Below are 19,595 nucleotides of genomic sequence, written 5' to 3'. Positions count from 1 at the left end.
TAGAGTTGTCCATTTACATACAGTTTGTCTATATAAGTCAAGTCATCTTTATTTATATAGCGCTTTTTACAATGCAGATTGTGTCAAAGCAGCTTTACTGTGATAACTGGTATATAATTTTGGGTGATGGGAAATCCTGGAACACTGCGAATTTAGCTGTTTGTCCAGAAAAAAAATAAATAAAAAAACACATGCCTACTACGGTTCCTCAGGAGAAACCTAATGTAGAAATGGGTAGTCCCAGAAAAACAAGACATATGAAGACTCCTGGATGGCTGAAGGATTTTTAACAGTTTAGGCGAGGAGTATGGGGATTAAAAATTGGTAGGCTATTAGTCTATGAAACCATATATGTTACGTGGTTATTATTTAACTGTTGTTGTTGTTGTTGTTGTTGTTGATTATTTATTTGATGTAAGATTGTTTAAATAACAAGAAGGTTACAGATTTGCAGAATCCTATTATGTTATTGATACGGAGGATATGGTGTTATTCTAGCTTGACTGTTAAATTATTATTATACACTGTGTTTTCTATTGCTTTGCTTATCTAGTGTATGTACCCCTTATATAATGACCGCTTGAGTTTTAGTTAATTCTAACGCAAGTGCTTTCCAGGAAAATGGAATATGTTGTGTTGAGTGTTCTGAAATACCGTATGTGGCCAGAAGGGGGAGTTGTAAGATAAGAGGCTAAAAATTGTAAAATAAAGAAGATTAAGAGTTAGTAAGGCTGTGTCCACATGTTCTTGGCTGATGTAGGTAAAAACAGCCAGCTGAAAAACGTCTGGTGAAAATTCACTTGTTGGTGTGGCAGTATTTTCAATTTTCTGAGGTAGCTTTAACAGCATCAGTAGTGTAATACTTAGTTTCAAATCAGAATATAGTCAGTTAAATAGTCAGGCATAGATTAAATGAGATGAAAAAGAAGTTTAAATTTCAGCATAGTGATTCAACGTTCAGTACACAGAGTTGTCATAAAATGAGGTGACTTACCTGTCATTATCAGGCTGCAGTTTCTTTCTCTGGACCATTAAAATTTGAACTATTGCTGTGGGAATGGTATTTCACCCAACTGCTGGGTTGCTAAAAATAACCCAACAATTAAAAAAATTACCCAAATATTAGGACATAACCCAACACAGTGACCCAATATGTGTAATCCAGAGGTAAAATATCAATAATAATAATTTACTGATGCAGTGATTTAAATCAGAAAATCTGATAAAATGTCTTTCATAAAACTTGATAACTTATTGTTTGAGTGGATTGTAATTTATATCAAGTTTTAATGGAATGAGGATATGAAACCAGATGTAAGTCAATGTTTAAAGAACAGTTTATATAGGCTATAATATAAAAGAGCTTCAGAAATGGTAAATTTGGTATAGAAATAAAAGTACATATTGCAAAAATGCACTTAAAAAATTTATACATGAGGCATGAAATATATTTTCACATATGTGCATATTTACACATGCAACATGAAGATCAATTTTTAAGTATTGTTTTATGCATTTTCAAAATATATATTTCAGTATATTCAACAGTGTTTCATATATATGTGAATATAATACATTTCTGTATGGAAGGGGACAACAGCTGCATCCCTCAGTGTTCCTCCTCAGAAAAATACAATGAATATGAAATATAGTACATATGTTTATCAAAATGTTCTCTCTAGAGTTCATTTTTGAACTTGAATGACAGCAATCTGTCACGCCACATTAAATAATTGAAAAATTAATGAAAAAGAGTGAAAAAAGATAAATGCTGGTAGTTATTTGTTGTGTAGTTATTTGTATAAAAGAAGCTCTAAACAAATGTAACATTTAATTTTTTTTTTTTTTTTTTTTTTTTTGCTGTGGCAATGTATAAATGTATTGTGAATTATGGATATTTCCTTCTCTTAACTATTTTTCTTATAAACCTTAAATGTTTTGCATTAAATCATACTGGGATGTTAGCTGAAATAGATCTTCAGCCACCTCATTCTTGCATATTCAGTAAAATCTGGGCACATTTCTTATTGTTTTATTTCTTATTCACATTTTTTATTCTTTTTTAAAAATGTTTTTAACACAATCGCTAGGACACATTTTTCAGTACTTATCTTGTAAAGTGTGCTGGGCACACTTTACAAGATATTCAGGGCGATTTTGGACTGATTTCTCCCCTTCTGACAATCCAAATTAAAGTCACAATTATCTTGATGGTTCTCCAGGTTGGTTCTCTTGATGGTTATCTTATCAGGTTTTCCTGTGGTGTGAGGTGTGACTGTGTTAAGAGTGACTGAATCTGCTTGGAAGAATGTCGATTGCAGCTGCCTCAAACTTGAATCGAAATCCTGTTGTGTGGAGGAACCCCGAGGACAAATGCGTGCAAGCTCTGGAGATTATCATGTGAAAAAAACAATACCCAATCAGAAAGTGAGCTGACAGAAAACTGATGGAGTATTTTATCTATCCTATAGAAAACAATTGTAGAATTAGTTTGCTTACTATAAAAGCCAGAAGTGTTTTGAGGCCTCTTGGCCAACATGACCATAAGGGTCAGATGTATCTGAGAACTTAGCTAGGCCACTAAGCATATTTTGCTGGTAGTTTTCCACCAGACAACAGGAGGATGTAAAATGAGTAAGATCATTATTAAGGGTGTCACGTGAAGGCTTCTTGCCTCCGGGGAGTGTTGATTGTTTTTGATACAATGTTTCATTTTGCCTATGAGAAAGGGTTGACCATTAATTGACCCTTCGCAAAGACCCGCCCCCCTTAGTTACTGTTGCTTTGTCCGACAAGAGGGAAAAATACATTGCGGAGCAAAGAGGACACTGACAACATGTTGACAGACACAGAGCAGGTTATTTATGAAATTAAACAAAGTCCCAGCTTCCAAATTGTGTAATTTTTTAAAGAAATTAAAACAATAAAAACCGTTTTGTGGCTCTTTAATGTGTCGTAACAGATTGCTTTAGCACCTCAGCTCAAGTGGCTCGTGAACCGATCATCTCTTCCTACTAGTTCATTTATAGCATCAAATAAACATGAATGAACATGAGAAAGAATGCTGTTTAAAACGCAGAAAGACATAAATACACACCATTTTTCAAGTTCAAGTCCACCAAGGTTAATCTTCTGACTGCTTTGTCGGACAAAATGTTATGATTGGTTAGATCACTTGTCAATCAAACTTCTGGCGAAGGGTCAATTGGCAGAATTCCACCACGAGAGATAAAGTCAAAAGATGTAGACTAGTTGGCAGTCGGCCACCATTACAAAGAGAATTGTCTCTTACATAAGCAACACCTGCAGTTTAATTGGTGAAGTGATCATTGCGCCTGATCATCGAGCGTCGGTTTGGTGTGTCAGGGCAACTTTGGAACCAGATGCTGCCGACGTGAGCCAACCCCGCAGTCTGCTTTCGTCGCCACTAGTTTGTCGGCGTCGGCTTGGTGTGTTCCTGCCTTTATGAAAAGGTAAGGAAGGTTATCACTGTTGTTCCATAATATCTGTTTAAATTCTCTAATTATATTAGCAATCTGTATGATTAAAGGAAATATATTGATGTTAACAAGTTTACTAAAGTGTATGTACCATTGACTCTACCAGCGACTTTGGTGTCCAGCGATCTGCCGACATTTAAAGTCCTGTAGTGTAAACTTGGCTTGACATGTCATGATGGTTTTGTCTGAAGACAAAAAGCTAGTGAAATGTTTTTATTTGGAAGAGCTTGAGAGTTAAGATAAGATCCATCCGCTCAGCTGAGCTCCATCTAGATATCTTTGAATCTTTGAAGGGATGCGTTCCACTCCAGTTTTAGACATGTCCTCACAAACTTCCCTAAGCACTTCCCATGCATTCCTGTATGAAAAAAAAGTTGCCTTCCTGTGTGGAAAAAAGTTGCCTCCCACATCCTGTACTGTTTGCTCTCAGTAAGTGTGGCCTGTAGTAACAGCTGTAATGGTTTCAAACAAAGCTCCCAGTGTATCTTTTGTGTAAATGTTTTCTGCTTCTGATTAGTTTGATGGCAGAATGTTTGCCAGTGATTGGCCTTTGGGTTTGTTCTGAGTATCTCCAGTTTTTTCTTATTTTCCAATAAGTATGATTAACATTCTGTCCTTTTTTTCTTCACTTAAAATAATGACTTCTGCCAGTCTCATTTTCATTGTTGTTGTTGGAAGCCTGTGCATAAAGCCCCGTCCATACATACATAACCTAACCCACACCCTTCCTTAACCTTAACAGAAGAAGTTCTGCATTTTTACCTTAAGTTTTTTTTTTTTTAACTATTTATTTTATTTTAATCTTTTTACAAATGAGGATGTCTGCAAAGTTTTTTCAAAACCAATGCCACATAAGAAGAACAAGAAGAAACTGGACACAAACACCAGCTTCTTACATGTCTCTTTATCTGGTTTGAAGATAACCCTATTTATTTCCAAACTGAAACAGGATGCTGCTTGCTGAATAACACATACTGAAGAAAGTAATATATCAGTCAATTTACAGGGTGATGGAACATTTTCTCTTAACAGTGCTGTGAGACTGCAAATTGAAATGACACAATTTGTCATGTTATTGTTACATTTGATATTGCATTTCATTCCATGCATTTTTACACAATATATGCATTTTAATGTGTGACAATAACAGCTTGCATAACTGAAAGTGAAATTATTCTTCAATTATTCTTCATGTTGTGCCTAATAACGCCCTTCAGCTGTGATTTATTCACCATACAGCACAACCTCTCTCGCATGATGGTGGTAGCATCATGCAGGTCAGTGTCGAAGGAAAGCTGAATGCAACAAAATACAAAGATAACCTTAATGAAATCCTTGTCAAGACTGCTTAGGTCTTAGGTCTACTCATCCACAGAGGTAACATTCTGCCCTCTGCCCTAAAGAGCCTTCACTTTCCTTTTCCTTCAAATAATGACTTCTGCTGATCCCAGTTTCATTTTCATTCACTGATAAGAGCCTGAGTTGCAAAAGTACCAAATGATTTCAGAAACATTAGGACAAAACATCAATCCTCGTTTCACTTTCTATTTACTTTATTTACTTTATTATTAATAATTGTTTAAAGCATAACATACCCTGGGGAAGATCAGGTATGTTACTATAGTGATTAAACTGGTTGGTGATGGGAAATACAGTGAGTTTGTTTTGAGCAATGAGATGGCAAATAGTAAAGCATGTTTAAAAATGCTTACCCTAGTAGTGTAGTTTCACCATGTGTGTGTGTGTGTGTGTATGTGTGTGCGTGTGCGTGTGGTATTCCATATATTATGTGACCCTATGTCCCTTCAATAGGAATACCAGTAAATTTTGATTTTTGGGTAAAAATTCCATTTGTAAAATTGCAACAATTAGTATCCTCAATTCCCAAATGATTGAAAATTGTAATTATAAGGAAAGGTGATGTGACACAGTAGTAAACATGCCTTTGTCCCAACTTTTTTGGAGTGTGTTGCAGCCATCAAAATCAAAATGTGTTTATATTTACAAAATACAATAAAGTTGTTCAGTTCAACATTGGAAATCTTTTCTTTGTACTTTGTCATTTAAATAGAAGTTTGAGAGAATTAACAAATCACAGATTCTTGATTTTATTGCATTTTACAAAATGTCACAACTTTTCTGGAAATGGGGTTTGTAAGGGACATTGTAAGGCAATATTTCTCGTAAGCTGACAAAAGCAAGCCAAAACTAGGCAAAATATAATATGACAATTGATCAGGATTGAGACACAGCTGATCAGGCTAATTTCAACACTCCGTATTGAATACTGATTGGCAAGTCTGGAAATAGGAAAATATGTATACGTTTATATAAAATAACATGTCAAATAATTTAAGTAGGCTACAACTAAACCACTTACTCATCAGAAACTGTATCTTCAGGTGGATCAAGTCGCTCTTCAAAATGCACACGTTCGTCGTCGGATTCCGGCTCTTCTTCCGAGGAAAAAGTTAACTCTTCCACACGGACCATCTGAAGAGCTCATCTGTGCAGCAGGGCACACATCTGAGATAGCCTAATTAGATCAGACAGGAGAAATGATACATCTCTTTACTTTTATACCGATTACATAAAGGGAGAATTTGTTTTAGAATTGATTTGTTTTGTTTAAAGTAGATACTTTTAAGTATGGCTGAAATCATGCGTGGTGCCTAACAACGCCCTTCAGCCGTGACTTATTCATGGTACAGCACTAGCCTCGAGTACCGTATTGCTTTTATAAAACAGTTACCACACAATACAAATATTAAAGCCAAAAATGCAACTTTCATGAAGTTTCACTAAAAACCTGTCTTCCGCCGGAAAACAATGAACAGCAACAGAAGTTACATTATTACGCCATTATATGGCGGTAAAGACTGTCTTTATGAGTGTGTCAGTCACTAGCGATGTCATGGGAAAAACCCTTAAAAACTATTAAAAGGACAAGATAATACATCGGACATTTAAACAGATGTTTTATTATGAACATAGGACTGACCTGAAGGAAAATGCTAAATCTGAATGCAGGTAATAAACTCGCTCAATCGATCTCTTTCTCACAATACTCTTCTAAATAATGCAGTTGCTTCAATGAACAATATCAATTGAGAACAAATAGTTTACGCTGCTAAGACGTTTTATAAACAAACCATATATATATATATAAACCTTTTCAGCAGGTCTGGATTAACACAGTGTAGTGCCCTAGGGTGACCACATTTGAAGACATGATTTAAAAAATGCTTTTCAGCTTTCCTTTTAATAAATTTGCTAAGTTATCAACAAATCAGTTTTTTTGCTTTGTCATTATGGGGTCTGATGTGAGAATAACAGTAATGGGTGTGGGCAGATTTAATTATGTATGCAAGTGAAAGTGAAAAGTGAAACTGAAAAAGGGAGATATATATATAACGGTTCTGGAGGTCTGATTTCACTTGCTTAAAGTGAGATACGTCAACTGTGTTCCAGAACAGAGCTGATATAAATATATTGAAGGAGGAAAAACAAACAAAAAATGGGAGGATCAGAATCAATTCCATTTTTACCTTGGGGGGTCAATGTAGTGCATCGACCAAAACTAAATCCAGTTTGGGGGTCTTTTCTAGAGCATCAACCAAAACCAAATCCAGGTAAGAGGGTCTTTCTTCCATATGATTTTCTATATATACAAAACACATATGTACACACCACAGATAGGGCCTACATTCTCAGAGAGATACTACCAAATTATTGTAATTCCAAATGAATTGCTATGTTTTCTCTTAGAACTGGATGAACCATGGAGGAAATTTGACTGGGGGTAAGCTATACATGTACATAAGCTATTCTGTCTAAGTACTTTATTCTGTATTGATGTGCAGGCTGTGTCTTATCTGTGTGCATAGCAGTCAAAACACTGATCTGTTCAAATAATAGTGCAAATACTGTGTAAGATAAGAATTTTATTTTCCTGTAAAATATTACTGGAATCTCTCCCCTATACATTTTACAAATTACAGTTATTGGTTGTTGTTGTTGAAGGACCACAGTCTTGTGCATAAAAATATATCTGAAGTAATTCTACTCAAATCTTCTGTTGTAGCTTCAGCAAGGCATTTTATAGGGGACTCAAGCACTCAGAAATGTAAAATTATGATATGCCATGATCATGTGTGATGTAACTTTTTAACATATGATATTATAAACGTTCATGATTTTAATTTTAATTATTCTTAGCATGAAAATCACAACATTTTACTTGGTGAAAATGGCCCGATTTTATCCTCAATATTGGCATTGAAAATGTAATGTGATTTGGTAACAATAAGTGATATCAATCCCTTTATTCAGCTGGTCATACCGTATGTTTTGAGTTTAACAGTTTTATTTATTTATTTTTTTAAATAAATATAAAAGTAATAATCGAAAATAACCTAATGAATGATAAATATGCTTATATGGTTTCTTTATTTTGAGTGGTTCAATACCTTATATGCAATCTGAAAAATAAAAACTGGACTTCATTTGATGAGTCTAAGTGGTCATTAAAGTCACTTGGCCATTCGCAGTCAAAACTGACAGACCACAGAAAACTAAAGATGCTAAATCCAGAGAATTTGTTGTATAAAATGTAGCCTATATATGTTGCAATGTTGAAAACACACAGAAACGAAAGAGTGAGACTGAAACATCCAGAGTACAACATTTTCTCCCCCACCCACCCACCCACACAGAGAAAGTGAAATTAATGTTTATGACTGCAAAACATATGCTTCAAAACTATTATTATTATTACATATACACCAAACTTGTTAAATAATAGTTGGATAATTTCAAAATAAATATTCAAATAAATATTCCACACAGCGGGTGAATGCTGACCACTTCTGGCATCTACTGGCCATTATTTTCATAACATGATTTTGACCTGACATGAAGTTCCTTTTCTTTTTCCTCTAGATGGCAGTAGTTTGGCACACAAACATGATAAATTCTCATATCTTCTGTTAAAAAAAGAGAAAAAAAGTATAGTGTTGTAATGCTATTCCAAATGTAGCCAGTAAGACTTTGCACAAAATTGGATTTTGTTTTCACAGACAGAAAGAAGCTCTGAAAAAGAAGCTGGAAAACTTCTCTCCGAGTGATCCAAATGTAAAGGACATCAAGATCCTGGTAGCTGGACAAGTTGGAGCAGGAAAGTCCAGCTTTATCAACTCCATCGATAGTGTCTTTAAAGGACGGATCTCCTCTAGAGCGCTAGTTAGTTCATCTGCTGGTGACAGTGTTAGTTTCACACAAAAAGTAGGTATTTGTCACCTATACAGTAGTTGCATGTTTTTTCAAAATTCCCATAAATGTCAGCTGACCCACTCATGTGCATTAAGCATTTTAGGATAACACTGTACATTAATGTTTCCTTTGTAAAGGGTTTATAAAGGTGTTTGTTAATAACTAATAACTCATTTACAAATGCATTATAAGTCATTGATAAGGAGTTAGAACTGCTTGAATAACTTTATCGTATAGTGAGCCATTTTTAACTTGCATGTTATAAATGCTTTATAAATGTATTTATTCACACATATTTTACTCATGAACCAGATTTCTGGTTATTTCATGATGCAGCAAAAATATACTGTTATGGTGAGACTGAAGGAAGATTTATTTGTGCTTTTCTCAATAATATCTCATGACTTATGTCAGTTTTCTCACTGTTGCTTATCAGACTTTACTCTGTGCTTTACCCATGATACTGTGCAATGAGATTACATTATTAGTTACCTGTGAACCCCAATGAAGGGTGAACCATTTCTTTATGAGTTATAAATTTTAGTAATTTGTGAAAGTGAACATTAAATGTAAAGTGAAGTCCTGTGGACCATTTATTCATGATTTATAAATGTTATAAATAAAGCCATGATTCACGTGTTTCCACTTTAAAGGTTCACTTTCACAGGTTAGTAACGTTTATAACTCATGAATAAATGGTTCACCCCTCATTAGGGTTCACAGGTAAGTAATGTAATTACATTTTTCATTATTAATATTTCATTAAGTTATGGCTGTGCTCGTATGTTTTTTTTTTTTTCTTCAAAATAATGTTTGATCATTTCATCTTGATAAACATGAAATCAGTTTTTATACATTGCTCTGAAAGGGCAGCATGAACTTTTTGCCGAGTATCATGGGTAATGACAGAGTAAAGTCTGATGAGCAACAGTGAGAAAAGAGACATAAGTCATGAGATATTGAGAAAATCACAAATAAATCAGCCTTCTGTCTCACCATAACAGTATATTTTTGCTGCATCATGAAATAACCAGAAATCTGGTTCTGAGTAAAATATGTGTAAATAAATACATTATAAAGCATTTATAACATGTGAGTTAAAAATGGCTCACTGTTTGGCAGGTATTACGTTAAAGTCACCCTTTTTATTCATGCAGTTATAACTGCTTATCAATGACTTAGTATTATGTATTTGTAAATAAGTTATTAGTTATTAACAAACACCTTTATAAACCCTTTACAAAGGGAACCTGTTACCCATTTTAGCTAATCATATGAAGATTTCTTGGAAATTGTTCACAAATATTTGTGCTTCTATATATTTGGTCTTCATTTGTAGCTCAAAGGATTCAACATCAGAAGTGGGAGAAAAATTTTGCCCTTCGTCTTCAAAGATATAATGGGCTTAGAAGCTGCTGTGTTGGCTGGGTCACAACCAGAAGACATCGTCAATGCTGTGTTTGGACATGTGAAGGACGGCTATAAAGTAATAAACCATTATTATTTCAACATTAAGTTTGTATGTGTGCAATAGGTTTGATGTTTAACATATTTTGCTGAATTTCCATTCTTAGTTTAACCAGGGGCAGGCACTCACTTATAAGGATGAACATTACATCAGTGACCCTACCCTCTCCGATCAGTCTTCCTGCCTGGTTTACGTCATAGATGGAAATACAGTCGATTTCACAGATGATAAGCTTATTGACAAGTTGAAAATCATCCGCCAGAGAATCAGTGATCAGGGTAAAACTGACCTCTGAATATTTATGATTTTTATTCATGAGTTCACATACATTACATTACATGGGAGAGAGAAGTGGGCATAAAGTGGGTTGGGTTTGTGTGTGTTTTTCAGTGTGTAGGTGCACAAAATTCAGATACAGACTGCATTGTAATGCCAAGTGCATACAGGGAATGTCAGGCTCAACTTTTCTGCTTAATTATTTGTATGACTCAGACAATGTATGTGGGTCAGTTATGTAGATATGTAAATACCTTTTAACAAACTGCCACAAATGTGCTCAATTTTGTTGAGGAAAAAAACTTGTTATAAAACCTTTACATTGCCTCTACATTTGCTTCAGGGATTCCTCAAGTGGTTATCATGACCAAAGTGGATAAAGCATGTCCGCTGATCAACAAGAATCTAAGGAAGATCTACAGTAGCAAGAAGATCAAAGAGAAGGTATGGGAGAGCGGGGCACAACCTAACGCTTTTTGACTTTCTCAGTTTGTGTAAATGTACTTGGGGTTCAGGGAATTTCTTTTGTTCCACATTAATTTCACACATGTCTGGTACAAATATGTGGCTTTGTTTCATTAATACAGTGTATACGTTTTTCTTTATTTACCCCGAAAGAAGGAAAGGGAAATGTGACATAGGTGGGGCATATTGTAATGTGATGGGGCACGTTGTAACATGACCATATGACAACTAAAAATGTTATCTGAATTAATTTAAAAAATATACATGACAAACTAAAATATTTTGTCAATAAAAGACTTTTTTTTTTTTTCATGTAAAATAATGGAATTTTTTTTAGAAATTCAAATTGAAATAATGTTGTGTTTTGACAGCGAACACTCTCACAGAACACGAGATAAATAGACGAGCCAGTACAAATGCTGTAAATTTCTTGAAATAATATTTTCTGAATGTTTAGGTTATTCCTCTCAGTCAACTTTTTTCCGTGGTTTCTTAACAGACATTCATGAAAGTTGATTATGCCAGTCGTATCATAATAACTGTATAGGATATTAAAGCTCTAATAGTGGGGCACATTGTAACGCAGTGTTACAACAAACTCTATCTGCGCAACTGGAATCTAAACCTGGTTAGTGTCTTCTAATAGTTAGTGAAGCATTAAAGAACTACCCAAACTGCTAAACAACAGATTGGAGATTAGAATAATATCAGATTTGTCTAATTTTAAATAAGCACAAAAAATATAGATGAAAAATTAGCTTAAGTAAGAAATGTACTTTTGTTGTTGTTAAATAAATGTTCAGTGATATCTTCCAAAGATTCTGAATTTTGGCGCATTTTCTTCTGTATATATTGTCGATACAGCAACTAGTGAATATGCTAAGTTTCTTCATGCTACCGTGTGTGGAAGTATTTAAACCATGCGTGTTACAACTAACCCTGCATTAGTTTGTGCCCCGCGCTCCCCATATGTGATATCATCCAAAGACAATTTTTTAAGTACATATTGCCCGTTTTGATTTGATTTTGTCTAACAGCCACATCTAATTTTCTGAACTTATATTCTGCTCCTGTCCAGGTGGAGTTGTGCAGTGCCAAAACAGGTGTGCCAATGTCAAACATCTTCCCAGTGAAGAACTACCATGATGAGATTGACACAGACGATGACGTTGATGTTCTGATACTGAAGGCACTTGAACAGATTGTTCAGGTTGCTGATGATAGATTGTTGGACAGTGAAAGCTATTGATAAAATCACATACAGTTATTAATGCATATAAATCACATCACAAAATCACATATAATGCATTTGGAGTGCGTCTTTATCAGAGGAACATCATTTTATGAAGATTGTGGATTAACCCTTTGACGTGTACGATCACACCAGTGTAGAACGTTCAGCGCCTCACGTGATCAACTGCCAAATTCAAATGTGCTTGAGCACTTTGGCTGGCGCTAAACCAGAGACGGACGCGCGCAGCGCTTTTATATGTCACATATATGCAGTGTTTTCAACCAAATAATGTTTATTTTAGGTTTCAGACACTTAAATACACATAAGTACTAACAAAACAATATATTTAGAGTTTGTATAATACTGATGTCTATAGAAGCGGAAATAACAACCCTTTCCATTATAATTAGACGACACGATTTATTCATATCAGATACACATTGTGAAAGTAACTTTAAAGTTTACTCTATTCTTCCCCAGTTCACCGACTCACTTACTTTCATGTAGGGGAGAGCGGGGTAAGTTGTCACACTCTTCATAACTCCAAAACTAGAGGCTCTATCTCAAAAATCAAATAGCCACTTTGTGTGACTTCTTCTTCCATAGTCAACTTCCTGTTCACATGTGGTCAAGATCACTCTAATCTGAGGTTAGCACAATTTTCTTATTTTTTGGCTTAAAAAGTAAAACATTTGCACTTTAAATTTTATGCAATACAACTTTGTTTGGTATTAATGTTAAAAATGATTATTTTGCACAACATAGAGGAGACAATAACGTGTCTTTTGATACTTTAGCTGACGTGCTATTTTGAGCGAACCTTGAGATTTAGCCAACATTAGCACTCATGTCAGTTTGGGGCAAGTTGTCTCAATGACTTTGTTCTTATTTCCAGTTCTGGTTTGAATTTAAAAATTAAAATCAATAATAACAATTAAGTAGTTGTGTTCTTATTTTTAGATAATCTAGTGTGACAATTTACCCACCGATGGGGCAAATTGTGACAAGTGCACATTCTCTATTCAACAGTCTACAACTCTGTGATGAGATAAGATATGAAAATGTAATGAATACAACATATGTGCCCAAGACTTCCTTCTTTCATTTGGTATGACATTTATACCATTGTGATGCATGGTGCTCAGTAAATGTTAGACAGTGTGCAAAGTGTGACAACTTACCCCGCTCTCCCCTACTTCAGGAGAAGTGGATGAATTCACATGTTGTAATAATTTATTTACAGTGGGGTTCAAAGTCAATGCAAATCTGGGACTCAAAAACTAATGTAAACCTGAAAATTAATTGAAAGATTCAGAAATTGAAAATTGTTTGTTATGATGTAAAATCTTTCTTCATTTAACAACATTAAAACTATTTAATTACATAAATAATATGGGACTAGTGACAGTGCATTTTGTATTTTAGATTCTTCAAAACATTTATGAACAAAATAAATTTTGCTTACAAAGATGTTGAATAAATCCTGTTCAATCTTGAATTGTTCATTTTTCTTGACCATACATGTACGTATTCAGTCTGTACTAAAATAGTGAATTGGGGAGTATGGAGCAATGGGTACATTCAGATTGAGAGAAAGCAAAACTTCTGTAAATTCATGTTGAAATATATTCTCTTCTTGGCATTTCACCTCTGTTTATAACAAATCTGCCAATGTTTACTATGAATATTGTTGGTTCTGTGACAAATTCATATATAAATTGAAATGTAAATTGAAATTGAGGAAGACATACATTTAGCTGTGAGGATTTTAGTCTTTGGCTTTGACAAGCAAGTGCATCTTATTATTTTCTTTTTACAATCCAAGTTGTTTCAAAGCAACTTTACAAAAAATTGTGCCTTGATGTCTGAAAGCCCCATTGAGAAAGCCAATGGCGAATGTTGCAAACAAAAATTATACCGAGAGATTTATCATGGATAGGCCTATATGTGTTTTTAAAACCACATATTTGGAAGAAAGTATCAGTTATCACAAAAATTCCATGACTAATGCAAACCATTATAAGTCTGTTATTTATTTCGGCACTGATTTTGTCACAGATGGACTATGACCTATGACTTTTATTGTGAAAGGGCTGCTGAAGTGCATGTACACATGAACAGTTTCCACAATTATACACACACAATCTAGATGCCAGTGAAATAACATCAGTTAGAGATGTGTGGTGGTTTATGTGGTGTAATAGACCATTTGTTACCTTATTTGCATTAGTTTTATTGTTTTGTTTATATGATTTTCTTTTGCTGTTTGTTCTGTCTCAATGATAAATGTTTTGTTATATGGTTTAACATTCAAAGAAAGCACACCAAACTAGTTTTACCTTCCTTTAAAAATATCATTTGCCTTCACATGGTATGTTCCGGAAGTGGGAGGGGTCTAAAGGGCTCCTTACAACCATTAAAAAAAGAAAAGCAGTTTATAAGATACAAGATATTTTCCTTTATTTGTCCTCTTTCATGGTATTATCATTATTTTCTTCAATGTAAACTTCCTAGCTTGTGAATCATATATTGTGTAAATGAATGTGGCTGACTCCCTGATCAGTGCCCTGACTACTGAACTAGTGTAGCTCATGTTTTACCAGTTCGTGGTCCTCTGTGTTATCCTCATTTCATCTAGGAAATAGGAAAGCAGACATCTTACATAAATCAAATACTCATATTGTAACTCAATTGTATTATTACTCAAATGTTATTTTGTGAGCCCTGCAGACAGCATGACTGTGCGAAGTCAAGTTAAATTTAGCCTTTACTTAAATGACTTTCAGTTTCTATTTCCAGGATATGCAGCTGGTTCTTATAAACTAATGAACATTTTCTGTTTCTATTTCAAATGTATCTAATGTTTGAAAAATATGCATGTCAATAAGTGACCGATAGCTTGGACTTCAAGAGTGTGTGTGTGGTTCACATGAAAAACCTTTAACATATGGAACCATTCCATTGCACAAAAGGTTCTGAAACTTATTAATTTTTTATTTTCACAAAATTTTGCAATAATATGCCAATAAGTCAATAAGGGAAACCAGAGCAAAAACCACCAAATCCAGGAGAGAGGCTCCTTGTATGTGATTTTTTCTCCCTGTATTTATACAGATCACACAACTATTTAATATATTGTAGATACATTATCAAAGAGAGAGATACTACCAGTTTATTGTCAGACTGAATTGTTTATATGATCTATATGTTTTTCCATAGAACTGGATAGGCCATGGAGGCGATTTGACTGGGGTTAAGCTACAAATATACAAGCTTTATGTACTCTTTGTGTATTCTATTTTTTTTATTTTTTTTTTTTTGCAATTCTAAACTTACTATATATATATATATATATATATATATATATATATATGGACTGACATATTACACAATAAGACATACCAAGATAACAAATACAACAAGAAGATAAGAGGGGGAGTTATATCTCAGAACTACATAAGACGTTAATTGCTTTAGTATGTTTTTCCCCTTTTACTTCTCCTTCCCCACCCCCCTCCTCAAATTTCCCTGGCAACCACACTAACATCATTATTGGTTATAGTAATAATAAGAATATTATGGGGTTTGGCCCTTGACTAGGCTATCCACGATCATTCCTGAGGGCGGAATCCTGCCCACCAGCAACCGCACCCTCCTATTCCAGCATCCCAACCAGCCACACCAACCTCTAGAGGTTAAGATTCGTTATAGTCATTATAGTCACCCTGTAAGCCACAGAGTGCACGCTCAGCTCCTCGCTTTTCCTGTTCTTATTATTCCTTCCTCCATTTTCCTGTCCTCTAATCATCCTTTCACATCCCACCGTTGACCAGTGGTGGCAATGAGATATGATGATGCTTTGGACAGTTTTGAGTTGTATACAGAAGAAACGTCTTGGTTAATATAAAGCGATTTATGCCAAGCGTGTTGTTTCAACTATTTAAGGGGGGTCTACTCATTGCAGGTACCCAGATATATAACGTAAGGGAGGGGAAGAAGAAAGAAACGAAGAAAAGAAAAGGGAAAAAATAGGGGGGGAGGGGGGGTGCTTTTCATCTACTGGGTTCCAAAGAGGAAGGTGTACCTCACCAAGAGCTGGAGGAACACGAACCATCAGACTGAGAGTGTGTTTCTAGCCTGCACCATTAACTGTTATTTTGATTTTGGAGAGGAAGACCCCCTACCCCCTTTAATCCTACCCGATGCTGTCTGTTCTATTGTGGACTCGCTGGTCCAGCCTCTCCCACCTCCTCTCCAAACTTTGGACCAAAATGTTTTTTGTTTGTTTTTTGCCAGTCCCTCTGTTCCTCCTCAGTCCCTTCTCCAGTCCTCAGACATACCTGCTGATATCCCTCACTGTCTCGCATCAGTCCCTCATCAGCCTCCCCGTAGCTCTGCCCCCAGCCTCAAATCCCGTTGGGCCACCTCGGCCCATCACCCTCCTCCGCCTTCGCTCCTTCTTCCCTCATCTCCAACAGTGACCATTGATCTTTCAGCTCCACTAGACTCCCTCTGACCATCGGCTCCGTCTGGCTCAGACATCGGCATCACTTCATCACGGATTTGCAGGTTTGCTGCTCTCCGGTCCTCAACCCATACCCATACCTTTCGTTTGTCTACCTCTAGAGCCTCCTCCTGCCTCTTTGTGTCATCTCTTTCACTATCTCATCCTCCTCGCCTCCTTCTCAGTGCGAGGACACACCTTCCAGGAAGGGGTGTTATGTCAAGATATCACGTTTAGACTTTGTTTTGTGTTTGATTTCATTCATCATTGTCAGCTGTGTATTGTTAATCACCTTGTTTGTCTGTGTATTTAAGTCATGTGATTTCAGTTCAAATGTATCCAGTCTCGTTCATGAATGGTTAGGCTTGTTCGACTTCATGCAGCACTGCGCTGACCGAATGGCATCTGGGGGGTACTCTGGGTTCGGGCCAAATACAGAGCTTGGAGCCCTGATTTGATTTGGTAACAATAATTAATATCAGTCCTTTTATTCAGTTGGCCATACCTTACGTTTTGAGTTCAACAGCTATTTTTTATGTATTTATTTATTTTTTAAATAAATGTAATAAAATAATCGTACATCGTGACCTAATGAATGTTTGAAATAATAGTTGGATCATTTCAAAATAAATAGCCTATTACACTCTATATTTTCTGAGCAGAAATTCTAGAATTCTTTCACAGAACACTTCTGCCATCTACTGGCCATTATTGTCATAGCATGATTTTGACCTGACGTGAAGATGGCAGCAGTTTGGCCCACAAACATGATAAATTCTCATATGTTCTTTGTTTTAACTTGTTTCACCAAGTGTAGATTTTTATTTTAAGGTCAAAATGACCTAAAATCCTAAAAGAAGTACAAAATTTTGTTCTAAAAGGTAATTAGCATTATATAATTTAATTTTAAAAAAGTGTAGTGTGGTAATTCTATTCCAAATGCAGCCAGTAAGACTCTGTTGTGCCACATTTAACAAATCTGCTTTAAGTGAAGTTCTGTAGGGCACAAAATTGTATTTTGTTTTCACAGACAGAGAGAAGCTCTGAAACAGAAGCTGCAAAAATTCTCTCCGAGTGATCCAAATGTAAAGGACATCAAGATCCTGGTAGCTGGACAAATTGGAGCAGGAAAGTCCAGCTTTATTAACTCCATCGAAAGTGTCTTTCAAGGACGGATCTGCTCTAGAGCACTAGTTAATTCATCTGCTGTTGGTCATAGTTTCACACAAAAAGTAGGTATTCCTAAACAGTAGTTAAATGTTTTGTTTTTTTTTCTTTCTTTTTCTAAAAGACCCAGAAATGTCAGTTGACCCACTCTAGTGCATTGAGCATTTTAACTAATCATATAAGGATTTTTTTTTTTTTTTTTTTTTTTATTCACACATATCTGTGCTTCTATATTTTGGTATTCATTTGTAGCTTAAAGAATTCATCATCAGAAGTGGGGGAAAACATTTGCCCTTCGTCTTCAAGGATATAATGGGCTTAGAACCTGAAGCGTTGGCTGGGTCACAACCAGATTAAATCATCAATGCTGTGTTTGGCCATGTGAAGACGGCTATAAAGTAATAAACCACTACATTATTATTTTAACAAAGTTTGAATGTGTTCAATAGGTTTGATGTTTAACATATTTTGCTGAATTTCCAATCTTAGTTCAACCAGGGGCAGGCACTCGCTAATCAGGATCAACATTACATCAGTGACCCTACCCTCTCCGATCAGGCTTTCTGCCTGGTTTACGTCATAGATGGAAATACAGTCCAATTCACAGATGATAAACTTGTTGACAAGTTGAAGATCATCCACCAGAGAATCAGTGATCAGGGTAAAACTGACCCCTGAATGCTTGATTATGATTTTCATTCATGAGTTCACATACATTACATTATGGGAGAGAGAAGTGGGCATAAAGTGGGTTGGGTTTGTGTGTGTTTTTCAGTGTGTAGGTGCACAAAATCCAGATATACAGGTTGCAAGTGCATGGGCATTGTCAGGCTCAATAATTCTGCTTAATTATTTATATAACCAGACAATGTATGCGGGTCAGTTATGTAGATATGTACATACCTTTTAGCAAACTGACACAAATGTGCTCAATTTTGTTGAGGAAAAAAACTTGTATAAAACCTTTACATTACCTTTGCATTTGCTGTAGGGATTCCTCAAGTGGTTGTCATGACCAAAGTGGATGAAGTATGTCTGCTGGTCAAAAATGATCAAAAGAAGATCTACACTAGCAAGAAGATCAAAGTAAAGGTATGTGATATCATCCAAAGACATACACGTGTTTCAGTTTTACATATTGCCAGTGTTGAACAGCCACATCTAGTTTTCTGATCTAACATTCTGTTCCTGTCCAGATGGAGATCTGCAGCACCAAAACAGGTGTGCCAATGTCAAACATCTTCCCAGTGAAGAACTACCATGAGGAGACTGACACAGAGGATGACGTTGATGTTGATACTGAAGGCACTTGAACAGATTGTTCAGATTGCCAATTATAGATTGTTGGACTGTGAAAACTACTGATAAAATCACATATATACAGTTATTAATGCATATAAATCACATCACAAAATCACATATAATGCATTTGGAGTGGGTCATTCTTTAAATTTCTTTATCAGAGGAACATAATTTTAGGAAGATTGTGGATTAAAATGAGTATAAAAAGGATTATGTTTTGTGTTTAGTTTTACAAATATACTGTATGTACAGTAGGGTTCAAAGTCAATGCAAATCTGGGACTCAAAAACTAATGTAAACCTGGAAATTAATAGAAAGATTCAGAATTTGAAAATTGTTTAACCTGTTAGCCAGCACCCCCGCTTTTGGAAAATCCTAAGAAATGACATACCCAAACTAAAACAGATA

The 19,595-nt window shown here is 35.3% G+C and overlaps 1 protein-coding gene and 1 pseudogene across 1 annotated transcript; both read left to right on the top strand.

Annotated features, from left to right (window-relative positions):
• Positions 1-5,781: 5,781 nt before the first annotated feature.
• Positions 5,782-12,514, top strand: LOC125272810 (interferon-induced protein 44-like). Its single transcript, XM_048197944.1, has 8 exons — positions 5,782-6,530; positions 6,972-7,132; positions 7,269-7,302; positions 8,579-8,783; positions 10,111-10,257; positions 10,346-10,517; positions 10,859-10,959; positions 12,059-12,514. Exons 2-8 carry the CDS (start codon positions 7,018-7,020, stop codon positions 12,227-12,229), a joined length of 945 nt encoding a protein of 314 aa, XP_048053901.1. The 5' UTR covers positions 5,782-6,530; positions 6,972-7,017; the 3' UTR covers positions 12,230-12,514.
• Positions 12,515-16,416: 3,902 nt separating this feature from the next.
• LOC125273165 lies at positions 16,417-19,198 on the top strand (annotated as a pseudogene).
• Positions 19,199-19,595: the final 397 nt, after the last annotated feature.

Source organism: Megalobrama amblycephala, linkage group LG7, assembly GCF_018812025.1.
Source record: "Megalobrama amblycephala isolate DHTTF-2021 linkage group LG7, ASM1881202v1, whole genome shotgun sequence".
NCBI classification, from domain to species: domain Eukaryota; kingdom Metazoa; phylum Chordata; class Actinopteri; order Cypriniformes; family Xenocyprididae; genus Megalobrama; species Megalobrama amblycephala.
This window is presented reverse-complemented; position numbering and strand designations above follow the sequence as displayed.